The 23145-nt window shown below is 37.1% G+C and overlaps 1 protein-coding gene across 2 annotated transcripts in view; it reads left to right on the top strand.

Moving 5' to 3' along the window:
• Positions 1-23145, top strand: part of PIR121 (transcription activator) — a 341166-nt gene that overhangs the window by 307714 nt on the left and 10307 nt on the right. For both annotated transcript variants that reach the window (XM_089823811.1, XM_089823814.1), the window contains one exon: positions 3650-3871. In XM_089823811.1, the coding sequence (XP_089679937.1) occupies positions 3650-3871 (222 nt within the window). The remainder of the gene's footprint in view (positions 1-3649; positions 3872-23145) is intronic.

Raw genomic sequence — 23145 nt, 5'->3', positions numbered from 1 at the left:
AGTGTCATTATACAACTTAATTTCATCTAGTGTCAGCCTAGACTAGTACCTTTCTCTAGTTTGGTACTCATCATAACTTCCAACCCAATAGTCTTCAGTATCCAGAACATGCCTATGAGCATACCCTAGCTTCAGATGATATTTTACAAAGTTAGTAGGGTCATACTGGGGTCTAATTATCTCATAATCAATCAATTTAATTCTACTTTCAAAGTCTTTAACTGAATTTCGAGCATCAGATCTTGAGGCACAAGAGTAAGGTCCTACCACTATTGGAAAAGGAATTCTGACAATCTTCTTCACATTCGAACATAAGGTGTTTACTTCTAGTATTTGTCTGCATAACTCAACAAGAACTACCTTATCTTTAGGATGTCTAGGGATCCATTTCGGGAAGTCATCGAATGCACCAATCCTCGGGGAGGAGAAAGATGGAAATTAGATGAAACAGCATCCGAACTGGCTGACCGCAGATATGGCTTCTAGTGAAAACCTTTGCTCAGGGCACCCTTGCAATTATCGGCACAGCCTCATTGTGAAGGCATCATTTACCTTTACATATCCTTCAAAACTTTGTAGTTGGAGATGGGGATAAAATTCATACACCTTGGTGTTTTCATCAAAGTCCTCAATACTAGGAAGACTAGGCCAGAGATGATGTGTGGCTAAAGCATATCAAATATGATGACATGAAGAACTGTCTGAATGCCTTCACCGAATTTAGCTAGGAGGCAAGCTCTTCACATATAATCTGAGCCCAGTCAATTTGTAGTCCTTCAACACAAACAGCCTGGACCAGGTAGAAGTTATGCTCAATAAAATCCAAGATCTCCTTTCCTTTTAATGTTAATAGCAGTGCCAAGATATCAACAATTTACCTCTTTAGATTGGTTCTAAAAAGATTCCTTGGCATCTTACTCTTTTCGCTACGAGGAGTCTAGAACCGTGTTCTCTACATATCTTCTCTCCTCAGAGTCTTTTTCTCATTAAACATCGATCCAGATGAAGGGAAATCAATGTCACAATACTCTTCCCTCACTGGGATCCTAAAGGCAGATTGCATCAATTCCTTACTCACAAAAAGCAGGATAGATTGGTCGGGCGACAATATTTGCTTTGTCTTCGGATTGTATCTCTCGATACATTCTTTTACCAATTTGCACACTTGCACAACCATGGGGAATCAGGCAGCTTCAACTAATCCGCTTTCTTTCAGTTTCTATGTAATTGGATGGATGGGTTGGGTATTAAGTCTTCTGTGCAGATCACCCAGGTTGTAAAACTTGAAGGAAGTATCAGGAAGGTACTTTAACTCACTCTCTAATCCAATTAGACGTTCATAACCTGCTGCTTTGATTGTCATTAGCTTATAGTTTTACATAGAGAAGACAGATTACTTTGACAAATTAGCTGTTATGAGACGAGGAACTCTGTTTGGCAAAAATCCAATCATATAGACTCGGAGATTTGAACATTGGCGCCACACGAACAAAATAACTCACAACTAACAGTCGTAACGGTTGGATTTTCTATAAATTGGGTAGATTAACAGCTCTTTAAATCACTTTACCTCTACCCATATGATGATTCACAAATTTGATGACATAAAATTCACTTAAATTTCATGTAGTAGCAAGATTATTCACTTACCGAACCAATTGGTTCTAGCCTACTGGAAGTTACTCTTTTCACTTGGGAATCCGGAACAAAAGTTTGCACTAAAATTCTCAATGTGTGGGGAAGGAAGCATAAACCTATCTTTCTGCAAGCTTGCCTTTCCTTTGATTTGGGATTGCATCACGAGAAATACTCCTTCAGTGCCCTAGATACCTTATCACTTTCTTTTCCGCACAAAGCTTTCCTTTGTTATTTATCTCATTCCTTGAAGAAGCCGCAAAGTGAACTCTTTGCCTTGAGGGCTTGGACTATTATTTTCTTTACATCGGGTTTGCACTTCACGAACTACTCCATTGGAAACAACTTTGTGATATTTCCAAAGAATGTCTTCGCATTCATATTTAGTATTTCCACATTTGTTATCTTTTGGGATAGAAGCTCCATATTTTCCTTTTGACGGAAAGTATCATCAAGGCATATGTTTTTCAAAGATTTGAATAACTAGAAGTATTCTAGTGATTTGGTGGCTATTCCTCTTCTTTTTCCAACATTGCTTCGGAAATGAACTGAAAGACATTCGCTTCCAAGGGGGAAGCTCTAAGGTCGATGGAAGTTTGTTTCTCTACACAGAAACAGATTCTGACTTCAAATTCATACTCTGAGAGTCTCATGGCTATAGATCCTCGTTCTTCTAATCATCTCATCATGAACGAATCTTTAAATACACCTGAAGATATCCATATACTTTGCTATTTGGGATCTTAACTGACGAAGTGCGCCAACAAAGGGAATTCGATAGCATGGGCTAGAATCCATCATGCTAGTGATAGGAGTTAATTGGAGAACTAAAGTAGGCTTCCTTCTCATTGGGAAGATGCTCAAATAGAAACTCACCCAAACCTAGATCACTTAAGACCCTGATGCATAGAAAAAGCAAGAAACCCATATAGCGGTGCTGGGGGAAGCGGCCAAGGAAAACCCGAATAGAACACATAAGGCAAGCCTCGAAGATATGTTTATGAGAAGAGAGCCACCTAGGGGCTACCTAGACAAGGACTCAAACATAAATGCAATGAAAACTGACCAAGCTAGAAGCAAAAGGAGATGGACTGAAATTTGGCAACATTTAGTTAAATGCGAAAAATAAACAATATAAGTACACAAATAGCTTCAATAGGATAAAACTCATAAACATGAATGCTATGGTAAATTAAATGGAGGACTCCATAAGTTGCCGCAATCTCCACCCTTGAGCCTATGTGAAATACAAAGTGTACATACTATCCAAAGCAATTTAACTCATCACACATAACGAAATACACATGTGAAAAGCATAATAAGTTTCATTGAGTAATGAATTCTGGATTTAATGGTAAAACTAAATTTTGGAGGAATAGTAATTTCAACAATATGCAAGCATGAGAATTACCATTGACTAAAAGTAAGAGCCAAGATACGTTTATACTATTTACAAAGCAACTATTGCATGAAAATAAACGAAATAAATTAATTGCCTCTAATCTAGTAATTTATTGTGCATGATGGTGACCCTACTTATAATGTGCACAGTAGAGAATCAGAGAACTATATGTTAGTGGATCTGTAATTGCATTATCCTTGTTAATGCTAAAATTAATTTGTAACAATATATGGCAATTTACTACATGCAAGACTCAAAACATTTTATAATTGCGTCATTACATTCGTGATTTTGTAATTACCAAAAGTTGTTGTATCTTTTCCTGTGTAAGCTTTAGAAAGCATGTCTATTCTAATTTCTTGCTGTATCATGAAATAATTTTATAAGTCCTAACTAATTGCAGAAATTTTAATATGATTTTGGCTTTTGTTTATGGTAGATACTGCATTGCTTATTTTCCAATATATACAATAGTTTATTTATCTGGCATGTTTTGTTCATTTATGAATTGTTCAATGCATGTTAACACATTTCCTGTGGCTCCATGTTTTACTGACATGTTGGCAGAGTTGCTTGGTTTGTTAATACTGTAAAGGTCCATGTGAACTGCAGATGTTTTGTGGAGAGCCAATTGAAGAGTCAATAAGCAATCAACAACAATTTGGTGATTCAGTGGCATGGGGAGGCTGTACAATAACATACTTGCTCGGTCAACAACTCCACTTTGAATTATTTGACTTTGTATATCAAATGCTAAATGTTGCAGAGTCAGAGAGTGTAACAACAACTTTTCCTACTATATTAGAACGATCAAAACAAATACATTATGGACAGGTACCTACTCTATTGCTTATTCGAAGTCTTGGGAATGCTTTTACATAGTTAAATGAGCATGCAAACAACGTGATGGAAAAAAAAATGCAACTTTTAGGCAAGATAGTCTTTATATTACGAAAACTAGCTTTTTCCTTTTCTGTTATGGTTTTCACGTGTCATGGCAAATTCAGGTGTACAAATGTGCTTAACAAAAATGTTTGATTGAGTAAATTTTTATTTATCTTCACATAAAAAGATAATTAAATAAATGTATTATTTCCTATACTTTCTGTATAGACAAGTACTTAAGAACAATCCTTAGAATTCACTCCAAGTTATGTATGCTTTGCTATTTTTTTGTGGAAGTTAAGATGTCAAAGGATCATCCCCCATGCAATATAAAGCAGTTGATTCCTTTTGTGTGCCACGTTTGGCAACAATAAGATTGCATATTGACGAGAAAATATTGTCATTGTCTCTTGGATCACAGGCTCAGATGCTAGCTATTCTGGATTTTATATAGCCATATTTTTCCTATTAATTTTATGTTTACTGATATAATATAAAGACATTACTCTCAATTTATATGCAAGAAAAGAAATAACACGGAGCACTGTCCAAAGTGCAAAAGAATGCAAAATGTTTCTAAGGAAGATTACAAATGCGGGTGAAACCCTAGGTCTGGGTAAAATAGAATTGGACATGATTTGTGCATGAAGATGTGAATGGAAATGGAGATGAAATCATTACTGTTGATGTCACCAAGGAGATTGCAGAAGACTGGGAAGCCCTCGCAAAGTTAGGTATCATATGCAGATTTGTAGGTGCAAGATCACAAAAGAAGAAATTTTTGAAATGGATCGATGATACAAAAAACATAGCATGTCACAAAATTCATGCAGTGTTTGCCCCTTTGGGTAACAGATCATACACACAAGAATATATAGTAATAGAAAGAAATGTAATGCAACACAAAGTATCAGAGAGCTCACCAAGCCTTCTTGATTAATATAAAAAAGTATTTACAGTCATATATCATAAGTACTCACAGTGCCAACACAATTATTGCTCCACAATCATGATTATTCTTAGACTCAAGTACATGACATATATAAGTGTTGAAGGGGTGCAACTACCACTATCATCCTCACTCCTTCAGCCATTTGTATGATATGTTGCTCGACATTGTTTGACTCCGAAATGCCCACCTCTTGAGGAGTCACTACCAAATGCCTGACCGGTGGACTCTCCCTCTCCAAATCTCGTGCTACAATGGATCTCTTGCCTTCCAAATTGACTATCTCCTAAGGGGGTATCTCCCGCCACAGTGAGAGGGTATCAGATCCAACTGGTGGCATAGGTGCCATCAAAAATGAATGAGCCAAGTGCTCACATTTGTCCATTCCTGTGATGGAGTGCCACTGACAATCATCTCTTTTGGCTTCTCTACCTTCCTACCAGCACTGGCCAACATTTCCTCCACATCATCCTATTGTGTGTCCTTAACTACATGCTGCTCCACACCTACCAATTTGATCTCAATAGTCACCCTTGCCTCGGCCTCAACAACCTTCATCGCAATACTCAGCGTCTCCTCTTACACCAACTCCAACTCTTCAGGGACATAAACTACTTCCATATGCAAAGCAATTGTGCTCACGGCTGATTATCAGCCTCTCTCACGTGCACTCTAGAAGGTTGGATAGAAAGTGGGGCATGCAGTTGCCACAAATCCAGATACTGGTACGCTAGCATGGTGGTACCACTTGATGGAGGTGGTTTCAACAAGGTTGTCTTAGAGAGAAGCGATCAAGTAAGCAAAACTCGTGTGGGACAACCACCTGAGGGTGTGGGTGTGGCCTCCCTTATAGCCACGATAAAATATAATGTGTCTCCCTCAACTATTTGGGTACCTCCACCAACCATCTAGAGACTACCTCCACTCAAATCCTCACTAGAGTCCTCATTGTCACTGCCCACATCATCCAAACTTGAACTCGCACTCGAAAACCACTTGATGCTTCCTTTCTTACCCTATAGATGCATCGCCTCTATCCAAATGCCACCACTAAAAAATAGAGGGTTCACCAAGTGCCAAAGTACACTCTAGCTTGACCTCTAGTTCATCGTGTGGTAGCTGTATGCAAGTGGTGTCTAGGAAAAAACCAATGGCACAATGTGACATATAGAAGGTTTTATATTGGAGTTTTAGGAACTCATAGATCCTTTCAAACAGTATGGATGCCTAGTCGTACACTATGTCATTACGAATGCTATTTGTAAGGATGTTTTGCGATTCTATGTCGAACGCCTTCCTAGAACCCATGAGCTGAATCTTCACCACATCCATCAGGTAATGCCACTCTCAAGGTGCAATGAAAGATTTCTTGATTCCTCAAATTTTAGAGGTGCTAGTAAGGGATTCCATTTCTTCTATGTCAACACCTTGGAAATGAGGAAATGAGTTGTATTAAATGCTGCTCCTTCTCCTCATGAGTGATTTTCTTGGCCTTCATCTCAATTTTTTGCCATATCCTTCCTAGAATACCAAAAACCCTCATAAATTCTGCTATTGAAAATGTAATCTTCAAGTTGTATCCCAAGTACCCTAAATTGCTTATACAAGCATGTCTATCGAAAGAATCCACGAGCATTTGAAGGGCCCCGTCATAGTCTCTAATACAAAAGAATGGCATCTATATCACCTCAAGAACTTCGGTAAGCTTCATTTGTTGCTTCACAAGGTCTATGTCGAGTGTCTCCTACCACTTTCAACACTCCAACCCATTCAATCCCGCAAATACCACACTTTGTGCCCTAACATCATCCTTCTATGTGTGAGTTTGCATTTGTATCTTCAGCCTCACCTTCTTCTTTCTTGAATCCATGTCCTTTCTTCCTACAACTTTCACACTAAAGGACAATACTCTCGCATCCCTGTTCATTCCTAAAGAACTATTGGAGGACGATTGTAAATGCTTCTTCCAATATTTTTTTCTTGGTGTGCTTGTATCCATCAACAATGGTCCCTCCATTGTTTTGTGAATATGCTACTCAAAGAACAATTAGGTAATTTTGTGCACACATCTTCTACACAATGGAACTGAATTCCCACGCTACCAACCTCTTAAATCCTTTGTCATTTTGTGAATATGCTACTCAAGGAACGGTTAGGATAATTTTGTGCACACGCTTGTTACACAATGGTACTTGATTCCCACACTACCAACCTCTAAAATCCCTAGTCGTTGTTTCATTGGCTGCCTTATGTGTGATTTTGCTACTCACGAGAAAGAATGCGTAGGTTACCCTTTGAATTTCCTGACTTCTACTATTTACTGCGGTAGCATATTCTTTGACTCACCATATGTATTAACGAAGATGTTTCCTTCTCATGGATGTAAGATATTTATATCATAACTATTTGCCTGTAATGTCCCCAACTAGAGACATCCTTAATTTACTCGACAATTTCAAATTAACACTTAAAGTTATATAATTTATATTTCATATTTGAAATTTCTCTCTTGACTTGTGACTAAGTGTAACTGATTCTCCCTCATTCATATATATATATATATTCTTTTTTTTTTCTTTAGGGCCCCTCTCCTGAAGTTTTTAATGTTTCCCCTTAAAGGCCTCATAAACCATATAATGGATGCTCTACCCATAATCATCTAATACTTGATGATCAATACATATCATATATCTAATCCTTTCATATACTCATATTCCATTTCATCATATAGTCTCCTCGATGTGCTTCCCTTGTCTTCCTTCAATTCTATATAGTTTTGATCGATAGTTCCTATATGTCCTCTCTGTACTTACAGTGAATCAATAATCTCGGTTTTGGAGGAGGATGGAGTCTTCTATGTTGGACCTTATCCTTTGGTCTTCACGTTACAAGTAATGTCGGTCGATGCAAATTGTGTCTACTGTATGAAGGCTACGCAAGGGTCCATCCACTATTCTGTCGATTTGGTGTTTGACTGTTCCTGTCTAGACTTGCTTTGTATTTAGAATTCCCTGTTTGTTCCTTACGCTGAATGGTGCCTTTTCATCAATGACGTCTTATCATCAAACTGAAACTTTTGTGAATCCACAGATATTGATTTTACCTTTGAAGATGGTAATCACAAGTTATTGTTGTAGTCAGGTTCAGATATTATTTTGCCCATTTTCTACTATCGACACTTCCTCCTCTCTAATTTACTCAATCTCATTGGATAGTGATGACCCAGTAAATTCTCTTGTTGATGGTGGTTAAAATCCCTCCTATGAAAGCTATGGTCTTCAACGAGACGAATCATTGCCTCTTTGTTCATCATTTGCGTTAGATGATATTGTTTACTTTTCCACCTTCCTTGTTGTCTTCCTAGTTGATGATGTTTCTAGTCGATGTCCACCACCCATTTCTATTTTATTTATTTATTTATATCTCTTTAATGATCCTCTCTCGAACAGTCACATTTTTAGGATTTATCTTAAAGCAACTACTCCCTAGATATATAAACAAAAGATTTTCCTCCTCCCCTATATTAAGATATTCTAATTTATATCAAATTGGAAAAGACCTAGAGTTAAAGATTCATCGATAGGTAACGTTGCTCCAATACCTAACCAAAGAGCTACTGCGGTACCGATTAAGAATACTGTTGTAGCTACTGGACGACGAAATGGATTTTGGAATTGATTCACATTCTCCAAGAAAGGAATTGTCAATAGTCCTGCAGGTACTGAAGCCATTAAAAGGACACCTAATAATTTATTAGGTACTGTACGAAGTATTTGAAATACGGGGAAAAAATACCATTCGGGTAATATTTCCAAAGGAGTTGCAAATGGATTTGCCGGTTCACCAATCATTGATGGTTCTAGAACTGCTAAACCTACGGTACATGCAATAGTACCAAAAATAACTACTGGAAAAATATATAAGAGATCATTGGGCCAAGCGGGCTCGCCATAATAATTATGTCCCATGCCTTTAGCTAATTTAGCTCTTAATACAGGATCATTCAAGTCAGGTTTCTTTGTTATTGGGATAAGTAGATTTTTATGAATGAATATGAATCTATCTCCCGAAAGAACCGGACATGCCAATTTTGATCATCCGGCTCGAGCAATAGTTGAAATAAAAATGATGAACGACGTATCGTTAGAATCAGTATAACTAAGAAGATCTATGGAAAATTCATAATTTTATTTTTTCGTATGCTCAGTATCCAAGTAAGCTCACAAATTTGATCATGATCAATATGCCTTTTGGATCATCTTATTCCTTGTAATCTGTGTTTATCTAGACCCTCACAATGTATTTTGCATACAAGGTATTGACTTGTTACTGATCTGGCCTTTTTCCTTCTTTAGATCCCTTCCTTTACTCCGATAATTTACCGTATTGAAACGCAAGGGAAATGCATGCATTTTCATACTATGAAAAGGAAAGGATAAATTTAAGTAATAAATTTGAGTTCTGAAATGTTATTACTATTACCTGGATCTCACGGAGCCTAATTCGGATTCGATCATAGAAATAATTCTCTTATAACACAACAAAGTGTTTGCCTTTTGCCCAGGTTCTAAACCTCTTATTTTTGGAAAGAAAATTGGGATAGAGACACATTTCGATCTGAATCTTTATATGACAGATCCTATAAATTGATCTGCACGGCCTAACTAATAGTTCAAGTCACACACTCCCATAATCCATTTTCTCCATTTGAGATCAGTATCTACTTCAATTCTTTGTATTAAATATACTTAATACTTAATAATACTTAATAATTGAAAGGAGAAATCCGAGAAACATGTTTTTCGCGGCAATGATCTATTAGAAAAAAAGAAAATAATAGGTTTTCAATACTGATTCAAAATGTAGATTTCCTTTTTATAAAGGACCTGAAATACCTTGTTTGCGGATCATTAGAACATGCATTAACATAAATACAGCAGTAAGAAGGGGTAATATGAAAGTGTGCTTCCAATGGTTAATCGTTAACTCTCCAGGATGCTTGCAATCCAATATTCCTTGTGAGCCCAAAAATTCTTTCACATTTTTTTTTATAAAAGGGGACGATGCTCTTGATTCTATCAGATCTTTGACATATAACCCTTTCATATTTCTTATTTCTTTCCATATTTGATGAAAAACGTACGCTTGGGAAATTTCTTTTCCTTGGCATTTGGATTCGACGTTTTTGCTAATTGGATGATTGCTATTGAATATTTTTTTAATTGTTTCAAAACTTCTACTCAATTGCATGCAAAATTCCAAATTTGACTCGATCATATTGAACATACTTATTTTGAGATCAATAAGGAGCAATTTCACCCTAAAATGAATAACTTTCATAAAAACCGGCAATTTCTTCCTGATGAAGCGAAGACTTTTCTTTTGTAAACACGAACGCCAAATTTTGATTTGAATCCACTCTTTTTTCAATTTGGATTTTATGTTAGGAGAAGGTTGATCCATTCTCTGTTTAAAATCAGCTTTCAATTTATTATAAATATCTAGATTGAAGCGATACTCCTCATTCATTTGGTTGATTCGATCATTCATTGTGATTGTCCAATCATCTGGATCTGGAAGATCCAAATTTTGTTCCATCTGAATTGAAAATGGTTCATCTTCTACTATTTCTAAAGAAAATTGAATATTAGACGTAGGCCTAGTCCGAATAGTTTTTATTTCTTTCCTAGTATCTAGGTTGATTTTTTGCTCAAACTTTTGCTCAACCTTTTCCTTTATCGCCTTTACCATCTTTTTTATTTCTTTTCCTATCTTTTGTATTTCATTTAGAAATTCGCAGATAAGATTTATCAATTCGCGGATAGGTTCGATAATAGGTTTTGCCCGATCGGACGTATAATTCCAAATGCATTTGCCAATAGGTTCCCAAAAAGAAGGTACGTTTGGTGGATTACCAAAAGGTGATTCAATTTCTGTACCATAGATAGTTAAGTATCCTGTTGTTTTTTTTTCAGTCTCAACAGAATTAGGTTCATACCAAGGTTTTAAGCGAAAAGGATATACAATCTTGATTTGAATACCTTCTTTGATGTAATCTTTTAGGAACTTTTTCGGGACATCCGGGTCCATCAATTCATATCCATCATAATTACATTTGAGATATGATTCCTTTTCCATGATTTTCCAATCTTGCTCCCATTCGGGAACTTGAAACAGTAAAATACGACCAATATTTTTAGCTATTATCAAATAACTTTACATCCTAAACTTATTTAATTGTAATATATATTAAATTTAGTTATCATTTATCTACTTTCATATTTATTATTTATATTTAAATTTTAATATTGTTATTTATTAATAAAATCTATTTTCGTAGATGGGATATTACATTATATGATATATAATATTAATAAGAATATTTTCTTTCATCATAATAATAATTTGTATGATAATATATTGTAGAGTATTATTATCATGATTATTTTAATCAAAAAATAACAATAAATATTTTTTTTTATTATTGCTATTTGTTCATTTAGTTATTTACTATTATCTTTAATATTATTTATTAAATTCAATCTTAGGACTAGGGTCATTACAATCCGCCCTTCCCAAAATTGCTTGTCTTCAAGCAATTCAATACCATCTCCTTATGATTTGAATCGACGGTCCTGCAACAACAATTTTAAATTGGGATTAGCTAGTTTTAAATATAAATTGAAGTATCACAAGATTAGATTTCAAAGTACTAAGATCAATTTAACAGAGGAACTTATCTTTATATATTGTGTGCTTCACGATCCTTCCTTGTCGTTCTTTGACCCATGACAAGTCTTGATTAGTAATCCTCATAAGTATTGGTAGAGACTATCTCCTCCCAATCCTTATGGATACCCTTTTTTCTTTTCTTCAAAATCCTTAAGGAAGACTTTATCTTTCCTTTAGGCCTCAATGAGTATCCCTTTGGGAAGTACTCATCTCTATGATCCCTAAGAGAGACTTTATCTCATCCAAGGTCACTAGGGATATTCCTTTAGAATTATCCCTCTCTATTTAATCCTTAGGAATCTCATCCTAAGGCCTCTATGGGTATTCTTTTAGGATTATCCATCTCTATAATCCTTGAGAGAGACTTTATCTCTCCCTAAGGCCTCTATGGATATCCCTTTAGGATTATCCCTTTTGTAATCCTTAGGAGAGACTTTATCTCATCCTAAGGCCTTTATAATATTTTCTCTATAGTGGGGTGCCTTAGCAGTTCTCTCATAATCACAGTGTAATAGGGTACCCTGCAGCAATTCTCCCTTTACTATCACTATGATAGGGTTCCCTTAGCAGTTCTCCCTCAACTAATTCTGCAATAGGGTGCTCTAGCGGTTCTCCCTTAATTATAGAGCAATATGGTGTCCTTACCATAGTTCTCCCTAATTGCCCTCTTAGGAAGGTGCTAACAATAGGGTGTCATTAGCAGTTCTCCCAATTGCCACTCTTTCCCCTACATTTGCAAATGTAATATATGTTTTTGTAATGATCATTAAATTGAAATAATATGATTATGCTTTTCCATAGCTATCTTAAATCTTTACATCTCTCATCATATTTGGTTTATCATTTTCTCCATCATAAATTTGCGTTCACTCTTTTTCTATAGGATGCAAAGATATGCTCTAATACCACTGTAATGTCCCCAACTAGAGACATCCTTAATTTACTCGACAATTTCAAATTAACACTTATATAATTTATATTCCATATTTGAAATTTCTCTCTTGACCTTGTGACTAACTGTAACCGATTCTCCCTCATTTGTGTATATATATATATATTCATTTTTTTTCTTTAGGGCCCCTCTCCTTAAGTTTTTAATGTTTCCCATTAAAGGCCTCATAAACCATATAATGGATGCTCTACCCATAATCATCTAATACTTGATGATCAATACATATATCATTTATCTAATCCTTTCATATACTCATATTCCATTTCGTCATATAGTCTCCTCAATGTGCTTCCCTTGTCTTCCTTCAATTCTATATAGTTTTGATCGATAGTTCCTATATGTCCTCTCTATACTCACAATGAATCAATAATCTCAATTTTGGAGCAGGATGGAGTCTTCTATGTCGGACCTTATCCTTTGGTCTTCACATCACAAGTAATGTCAATCAATGCAAATTGTGTCTACTGTATGAAGGCTATGCAAGGGTCTATCCACTATTCAATTGATTTGGTGTTTGATTGTTCTTGTCTAGACTTGCTTTGTATTTAGAATTCCCTATTTGTTCCTTACACTGAATGGTGCCTTTTCATCAATGACATCTTATCATCAAACTGAAACTTTTGTGAATCCACAGATATTGATTTTACCTTTGAAGATGGTAATCATAGGTTATCGTTGTAGTCAGGTTCAGATATTATTTTGCCCATTTTCTACTATCGACACTTCCTCCTCTCTAATTTACTCAGTCTCGTTGGATAGTGATGACCCAATAACTTCTCTTGTCAATGGTGGTTAAAATCCCTCGTTTGAAAGCTATGGTCTTCAGTTGGACGAATCATTGCCTCTTTGTCCATCATTTGCGTTAGATGATATTGTTCACTTTTCCACCTTCCTTGTTGTCTTCCTAGTCGTTGATGTTTCCAATCAATGTTCACCGCCTATTTCTATTTTATTTATGTATTTATATCTCTTTAATGATCCTCTCTCGAACAGTCACATCTTTAGGATTTAAGAGATATGTCTTAATCAAATAAGTTTACATCTTAAACTTATTTAATTGTAATATATATTAAATTTAGTTATCATTTATCTACTTTCATATTTATTATTTATATTTAAATTTTAATATTGTTATTTATTAATAAAATATATTTTTGTAAATGGGATATTACATTATATGATATATAATATTAATAAGAATATTTTCTTTCACCATAATAATAATTTGTATGATAATATATTGTAGAGTATTATTATCATGATTATTTTAATCAAAAAATAACAATAAATATTTTTTTTTATTATTATTTTTTTATTATTACTATTTGTTCATTTAGTTATTTACTATTATCATTAATATTATTTATTAAATTCAATCTTAGGACTAGGGTCATTACATTGCCTTCAAGTATCACCCATAGGCCCAACTTCCACCACTGTAGGGATTGTACACAGTACGTCCCACAGGTCTGATGCTTCTCAGCACACTTCTCAATGGTTAGTTTGTACGTCGTGGGGTAGACCCATGGTACATATGGTAGCTTCTCTTCCCAATCTTCCTGTTCTACCCTACACAATTTCAAAATTACCAACACCAAGATTGTTGTTCGTGGCTTTGGCCTAGCTATTCACTCTCGAGTAATAGGGTCTTGACAAGGAATGAAAGATTTTAAATTATATGATTAGCAATCGGATGACATAATTTACAAAGTGGCCCCTCAGTCACTTATCAATTGTATTGGAATATTGTACCTTTTTATAACATTTTCATAAATGAACTTGGTTGTACTTAATGCAGAGTTGTCAGGTAGGGCCCCTACCTCCACCCACTTGGTAAGGTAGTCTATTGCCACTACAATATATCTGCATTGTTTGGCTCTACTAGCCTTCAGTGGCCCTATGAAGTCCAGTCCCCACCTCTCGAATAGCTCCTGTGCATGTGAGGGCTTCAGAGGCATGAAGTCCTGCTTTAATGGTTTCTTAACCCTCAAGTAGTTGTCACAACTCACACCCACTCCCTAATGTCATTGGATAGCATATGCCACCAGAATTGTGCAAGCAACACCTTCCTCGTTGTTGTGTCTAGTACCATGTGTTCACCCACCAGACCTTCATGTACCTCCCTAAGGACATTGGGGACCTCTTCTTCTATAACACACCTACACAACACCTTATTCAGCCCCATCTTGTACAGTAGCCCATTAATCAATTGGATCATCATACTTCTGAGGACAAACTTCCTTCTCTCTCCAAGTGGCATATCCCTCAAGAACCGGGATGTGGACAAATACGCATTGATGGTAGTGTCCCATGCAGGCAATACTGCAAAATGGAACAGGTGTGCTCTGGGAAATTATCATTCACACCATCCAATGGTTCTCCAAACTTGATTTAGGAGAGCTGGTCTGCAATCACGTGACTCTTCCCTTACCGTACGATGATCATAAAAGTGAACTCCTCTAGCAACAACCACTTGCTTACCCTCCCCTGGATGATGGGTTTATTGACCAAGTACATCAACGCCTAGTGATCCATGTAGAATGTAAATGGTGTCACTAGTAGGTAATGCCAAAACTTCTGAATGACAGACACCATTCCGAGTGCCTCTCTTTTCGTCGTGCTATAATTCTTTTTTTTCCTTCCGTAATAACTTGCTAGCAAAATAAATGGGGTGATCCAACCAATAGTCGCCCACCTAAGCCAATATAGCATCAATAGAAAAGTTTGACGCATCCACACAGACATGAAACTCTTTATTCCAGTTTGGGTATGCCAAGACTACTACACCCACCATCCTTGTCTTTAGTTCTTCAAAGGCTTCCCCCTACATTGACCCCCACATGTACTACTTACCTTTTCATGTCAACTTACCCAATGGGTATGAGACTTGGGACAAATTATTGATAAATTGCCTATGATACCCAATGTGCCCAAGGAACTACTTCACTCCTTTGGTGTCCGTGAGGGTTCCATCTTCATGATTACCTCTACTTTGTTTAGGTCAGTTTTTAGTCCAGCCATACACACAATGTGCCCAAGCAACTTTCCCTATGTCCCCATGAATTTGCACTTTTGGGGGTTTAGTGCTAACCTTGCTCTTCTGCATCTCTCCATGCACTCCCAAAGAGCTACCAAGTGTATCCTGAGCATTGTAGATGGACCAATTGTCGAGGAACACCTTGAAGTTCCCCACAAACCTTTTATCAAATATATGTAGGATTATCCTCTAGAACGTGGTGGGCGTAGACACCGTCCTTCACCATGAATGTTGTCTTCAAATATATGTAGGACTATCCCTTTTAAATGTGGTGGGCATAGACACTGTCCTCCACCACGAATGTTGTCTTCAATTTTTCTTCTTTCATAGTGGATCTCTGATTATACCCACAAAATCCATCCATAAAGGAATAGATTTCATGCTTTTCAACTTCCTCGAGAATGCTATCAATGAATGGAATGGAGAAGGGGTCTTTGACCGTGACAACATTGAGACACTTGAAGTCCACACGTATACGGATTTGATTCATCTCTTTCTTTAATGAGATGACGATGGGAGACACCATTCACCCATCTAGACTATAAAAAGGGTACCTACGTCACGCATGCAATCTATCTCTTCATTGACTCGTACCACAAAGTTCTTGCTCATTCAATACGATCTCTTTTGTATCGGTATAACCCGAGATACCAATGCGATGCAATGCACACATAACTCTAGAGGTATGCCCTTCAAGTTTTTATATGTCCATGCAAACACAGTTTTATATTCCATGAAGATTTTGAATGTTGCAGCCTTGAAAACTTGATTCCAGTCGTCCCCCACTAGAATGTTTCTAGGGTTCTCTAAATTGCCAAGATTTGTAGTCTGTAGTGAAGGCTTCTCGTACTGAATTGTTGTCTCCAAGCTAAATTGTTGCATTGGTATCTCATTCACTTGGGCCTTCCCTTTTGCATAATCTTCGTACTCTAGTGGGAACAAGTCCTCTGCCCCTTTATCTACCTACAATGTATTTATAATGGACTAGTTCATAATCTTTCATTTGCCAATGGAAGAGTTTGTTCATTGAGTCCATATCATCCTCAAAGCATCCCTCTAGTTCTAAAATGCCTTCCTCATTAGGTTCTATCCACCTCTTTCCCTCATCTATCCCATCCATTCCTCCTTCAGACTCAGACTCTAACGATAATATCAAACCCTCACTCACCATCTGTGTTTTGAGATCAATTGTGAACTTCCTCCTAGACTTGTCTATTGATAGGGTGTTCCTTTTCCAATTATGGTTCACTTTTCCTGCAACCAGCCACCCTCTCCTAAGGATCATGTCATAGGCTTTCGTTTTGAGTGGGATTACCATGAAGTCCAAGACAAATGCCTGAGTGCTATCCATTGCCCTTTGCGCCATCAACATCTCAACTGGCTTGATGTCATGTTGGTCCACAACCACCAGGTGAAAAGTTGATGACCATAACGTAGGTTGTCCCAACTTCTTTCGTGTTTCTTTAGGTATTACGTTGATGTCCAACACTCTGTCCCTGATGGTGTCCATTAGGATGGTGCAGAGAATGCCCATCTCCACCAACACAAGATGCCTACCACTATTTACTGTTAGTGCATACACAAGAGTACTTATTTTTCTTTTGAACCGTACACGAAGGATTTGGTGTACCATCCTTTATGGGATGGGTACTAACCATCTTCATCAGATAGAAGTAGTAATTGCATGTATTTGACTCCATCTTTCAAGTCAAATAACTTGCAAAGTCAGCACATCCATGCTAGTCTATCAAAAGTTCGAGATAGTTATTGTATTGCAGATGCCTTCAATTATTGGTGTCTCTACATAATAGATGGATGTGAGTCCAGTGTGCTTTGGGACCCAAGTGATGACAAGGTTAGCAATGCAATTTGAGTGGGTCTCATTGATTGGCTTCACCACGTTTGGCATGGTAAAGTTGAGATTAGAGTTGAGCAGCAAAAGTGAAAGGATATTCTTCATGGTAGGCTTCTATTTAGAGTTTGGGATTCTTCCAGTGCATCAGTATTTCAGACAAAGCTTACAAGGGAATTCTAGGTATTTATGCAGAGAGGAGTGCCTGTGGTTTTATTTTGGTCCTCATGTGCATGAACTCTTTTACATGCATAGTTCAGTTGCACACTTGTTACATAACATGTATGACAGCTCACCTTGAGTACTTTTCGGAAGTAAATTTTGTTATCCTGCCAAGTTGCTTTCTTTTAAGTTGTTTCCTCCTACGACACTTGTTGGTATTGATCTGGTTTGGAAGGTACTATCAATAATTTTGGTGTTGGCATTACAAGAGCTAGTTTGTATCAGTGCGAACATTATACAATTCCGCCTTTGGGATCTGGGTGGATGAGTGTGTCATTTTGCTTATGGGATTGCTTGGAGACAAGCATTTTCAAGGAGGGTGGACTATAATGTTCCCTTTTTGAGATGATATGGTTTATGGTTGGATTAGCCTATTATTGACCCTTGTAGGCTAAGATTGTTTATTAGAGGGACCCAATTGGTAGTGGTGGAGGCCTATTCCCATTCCATAGGTCAGAAGTGTTAAGGATTGCTCTTCATTTGGTTTAGTTTGACACACTTATTATTTATAGTTTTTGACTATGTCAGGGAAGGTCGATATTACTTATTATGGTAGGATCTGAATGGGCTGTGTTTGTAGTGTCAATCCCTAGCACCTAAGCAGATATTCATGGAATTACCATCTATTGTAAATTATTTTCACAAAGTTACTATTTTAAGCAAAGCCCTTGGACACATGCTATATGCAATTGTCCTGCTTATCAATTGATTTGGTGAATAATGATATTTGTTCAAGTTATATTAGTTATTAATAAAGGTGATCTGATTAATAATTAATCATGAAAGGCAAATTATAAACCTATAAAGTCACTTTATGCACAATGAGGGCAAAAGCCTCAATTTAAGTGACTTAAAAGTGCATTAATTGAATATGATTTTGGGGGCCAAAATTCCAAATATTTAAAGCAATCTATAAAGTCAATATGATAATATAATATATATCATTGAAATGATATTAAAAAGCATTTATTATGCCCTTGACTTTGGGCACCCATATTGGAGAATTATTATAAAATTATTATGCAACCCTAAAATGAATTTGAAACAAAATTAAAAAGCATGAAGGTATCAACCAATAGCGAGAAGTATAAAAATCAAATCAACCTCATATTCTTAATGATGTTTGAGTTGTGCATTCTGGAGGTCTTGCTTGGAGAAGGAACTAGCTAGGGATTCAGCAATATTTTAACATTAGGAATGAATACTCAATTGATTTCAGCTACAAGAAGTTGTAGAAATCAGCAGAAGATTGCTTAAAGGGTTGGCTACATACAGTGGTCATATTTGAGCTTAATTGGTGAAGTTTTGAAGATTTTGGATTTGGGTTTGAGCATGTGTTCAAAGTTAAAGCCATCAATTTTCCACAATCCATCATATAGTTAGGTGCAATTTCTGGAAAAGCTGTGTTCAAAGGTTTATCAGTTGCGAATCCCAAATATATAAGTTTGTTGCATTTGTTTGTTGAAGAATTTATCTATTGCTGATATTCATCCTTTTAGAGGGTTTCAAGGTAGGTGTTGGCCTGATTTTTCACCCTCTTTGCCTGATGTATTTTATAGTGAAAAAAGCCCTAATCTTGTGCCTTAAAATTTTGAAATTAGATAAAATTATGGCTGAAATTTATGAAAACCCTAGTTCTTTAGACTTTTTTGCCTTAACCTTTGAAAGCCATTTTTCAAAAATTTTAAGGTGTACCACATTTATCCTAAGGGTGGGCTTATGTAATAGAAGACCTTGTTAAAGTCTGGTTTAAGCTTTCGCTAATTGTGTTTTGCCCACGTTTTGGCCTAATCACTTTATTGAAATACCATATGTAAATGCGAATTTTTGTGTCCATCAAATCAATGGCTACCGCATTCTTGCAATTTGAAGATGCGCGAGGATTAAGTATTGTGGGGAAGCGAAAAGAGGACACGTGGCATAGTCTGACAATAGGGGCCCACCGTTTTGAAGGATAATGTGGAGGTGTTCTCCGTGGCAGTTGTCAGATGAGTACGATTGGAGGGCAATGTTTTATTCGTCAATTAAGCTGACATGGTACTCCCAAGGTACATGATTTTATAACCATTGATTTATGTGAAACCAAAGGTTAGCGCATGCCCGCACTTTTAAGTTGCACGAAGGATAAATAATGCGGGCACACGGAATGAAAACACATGTCACAGTGGGGCCAAAATCTTGATAAGATGTTGAGTCTACGAAGATTACGAGGAGGATTCTCATTGGTCCAAGTGGATGACACAAGTTCTGAAAAGCACAGTTTTATCCTACCGTTGATCTCGATCAGATCAATGAGGGGTGCTTGCCCGCATTGTGAACCTGCATAAAGATTAAGTAAAGCAGGAATGCAGATGAAGACATGTGTCCCTGATGATGTCAATATCCCTGTCTCGTAAGGTTAAAAAGTTTTGAATTCTGTCAACCGCTGATCTTCCCAAGATCAACGGTTGGCGCAAGCCCACTTTTCAAAGAGGCTCATGGGATAAAAAATGCAGGGATGCGCCAGTTTGACATGTGGAAAAAGTGATGTCAACTACTCACTAGCCTAGGAGGCGACATGGGACACACGAACGTGGAAATTTTTCAGAAGATACTCACATGGTAAGATTTTATTGGTTATTACAGCTGACTTAGTTAGCTCAAGGTAGGATAATTTGTATCCATTGATCCAATCAAGATCAATGGTTCCTGCATACCCACAATTCCAAGATGCAAGAAATATAAGCAATGCGGGTAAGCGGATTTGTGACATGTGTCCAATGTGGGTCCAGTTGTTACCAAGGCGGATATTGCATGACAAGATGGAGTATTTAATAAGCCAATTGTTTTTCACTTTTTATCTGCTGTCATAAAAGGGTGTAATTTCACATGACCGTTGATCTAGAGAAAGATCAACGGCCAGCACATTCCCGAAATATTGAGATGCAAGAAACTTAAGGAATGCGGGCATGTGCCTAATTGACGCGTGGCAGAGCTTTAAACCAGTAAATCAAATCTACTTTTTGAATAAGGACCGTCGGATCTGAGGAAATCAACGAATGATATTCAAATTTGTATCCAACATGCAAATAACGGCTAGAGGAAATTAATTCTGTGCATATCTTATTTGTGTGATGAAATAAAACTCACGTATTCGCCATTATTGAACTACCAAAGCGCAAAAAGAGTGTTAGAGCATAAAGAATTTTCAAAGCTAGGGCACGCAAGTTTTTGTTTAGCGATTCAGTGAGTTGTAGTAAGAATTCTATAGAGAAGAAGTGCAAATTTCAGCAGGTAAGTGCTTTGTGACCTCTCAAAATTAAGTGTTTGTTGTTATACAATTTTTAGGGTTTATTTCAAAATGCCTCCCCAAAAGGAATTCACGGGACAAATGGATTATTTGAAACGTTCTGTACATGATTTTCTAGAGCAATTCCCTTTGTCTGTGCATGAAATAACTAAGGGGAGGGAGCTTATTCCAAAAGACCCTAGGGTAATTGTAGCGGAGGGTTTTTATGACAAAGCAAATTGGGTAAGAGATGCTCGAGTATCTATGGGAGGCCTAGAATTATTTAAGAAATGGTTTTCAGAAAGAAATTTAGATACCCCTATGAGCAATGTCTAGGAATTCGACTTTGGAAAATTGACTATGCCCACAGTTTTCTTTGATAGTGATTTGTTAGTTGACCTGGCTAAAAAGTATGATCCTATCACAAATTGGGTTAAGAACCATTCTGGGGCAAACCTTTTTAAAGTTTGCCCTGAATTAATGAGAGAAGTTTTCAATTTGAACCTCGACCATGCTGTACATGAGAAAATTGTCATGGTTAACCTCCAGGCAAGATATGATGCCCAAGCAACATACTTGAGAACAGGGCCACTGCAGGAGCATGCCGCTAAGATTGGAACACTGTCTGTGATCACTGCTAGCACACCTGAGCCGTTACTGAGAAGACATTTTAACACTAGGGCTCAAGCATTGTATTTTTCTCTCTGCAAGATCTTTGGAATGGATGAAGCAGAGCAAATCCCAGGCTGTATTGTTTACATTATAGCTCAAACTCTTCAATTTGGGATGGGCACAATTCTTGATTTGGTTACTTTCCTAGCACAAGAAATTCATACTGGTTTAATAGGGATAGCCCGGGGGAAAGTAGATAAACCATTCTGCTAGTATTCATTGCTCATGTATATATGCTTATATAAGGGGTATACCTTCTTCTCCAAAGGTATGAAATTGGAAATAACCAAGGATGGAGATAGGAATCCAATTCAATTGTGGAGTGTGGATATGACCTTAGAGGCCAGAGATGCCAGTTCTGTAAGGTTTGACAGATATTTTGCATCAAAACTCAGAATACTCTTGAGAGGAGACAGCCCTAGGATTCCACAAGCATTGTTAGAAATGGTTAGACCTAAGGACTATGCAACAGGGCTATTGGTTAGTCACAATTGGGGGGATATAATCCCTTATAATGTCTCAACAGTAATCAGAGTCTATGGTTTTTTGGGAAAGCCACATGTGCTGCCATTTCATGTGCCCTTGAAGATAGGAATAGTTGAGCTGTAATGGCAAATAGGCACTATAGATGAGAGGGAGTTGCCTAAGAAGGGTACCTTTTTTCCAATTGTTACTGTGGTGCATGATTTTTTCTTTGTGAGGAAAGGGTGGAAGCACCTGAATTTGTTCCTAGATAGATATAACATGGCAGAATCTCATGCCAAATTTATTGATCCTGAAGGATTTTATGACCTCTTAAGAGAGGGTAAAAGCTTCCCGCATGGTGCAACAAGTTTACTATCTGGAGGATGTGATCAGGAATGTTTTTACTTTGCAAGAGCAAGAATTGAGAAAGGAGAAATGGATAGTATTCAGCAAGACCCTAGAACCTAGAATTCATTAATGCTTTTGACCCCCATTATGACCCATTGAGAGATAAAAAATATTGGGGAGCCAAGATGCAAGCATTAATGAATAATTTTGTTGTGATTATCCAAACTATGAATGAGAAGAAGGCCATATATGTTGAGACATATCCAGACAAGGTTGGAGAGGTGCAAAGGAGGATCAACAGTAGAAATGCAATGGCCCCTAGCCAATACAACTTGTAGAAAAGGGCAGGATATGTAATGATTCAGAATGTGCAACAGGTTCCTCTTCAGCAGAGACCAAGCCCAAGAAGCCCATCTGCAGCCAGTGCTCCAAAAAGACAAAAATTAGAGCAAGGGTCTTCTTCCCAAGTGGAGCAATATTCCCCAAGCCAATCCCCAGTCAGAACTGATGATGAAACATCTCTAAGGGAGCAGCTTAGACAAATTGGTGGAGAGGGAGATGTAACTGTTACTTCCACAGATTTGGAGATTGGAGAGCCTCAAGAACCACCTGCACCTTCCTTGGATCTCATTGTGGCTGATTATCAAGGTAAGGACATTGATCCCATAGTTGCCCAAGCCTCAAAAAAATTTATTAATGATGAGAATTTTGTAAAATCTAGGGCTT

The sequence above is a fragment of the Cupressus sempervirens genome, chromosome 1 (genome assembly GCF_028749045.1).
Source record: "Cupressus sempervirens isolate cs-2001-9-10 chromosome 1, ASM2874904v1, whole genome shotgun sequence".
Taxonomy (NCBI): domain Eukaryota; kingdom Viridiplantae; phylum Streptophyta; class Pinopsida; order Cupressales; family Cupressaceae; genus Cupressus; species Cupressus sempervirens.
Note: the sequence above shows the minus strand (reverse complement) of the source record. Positions and strands in the feature narration are given on the sequence as shown.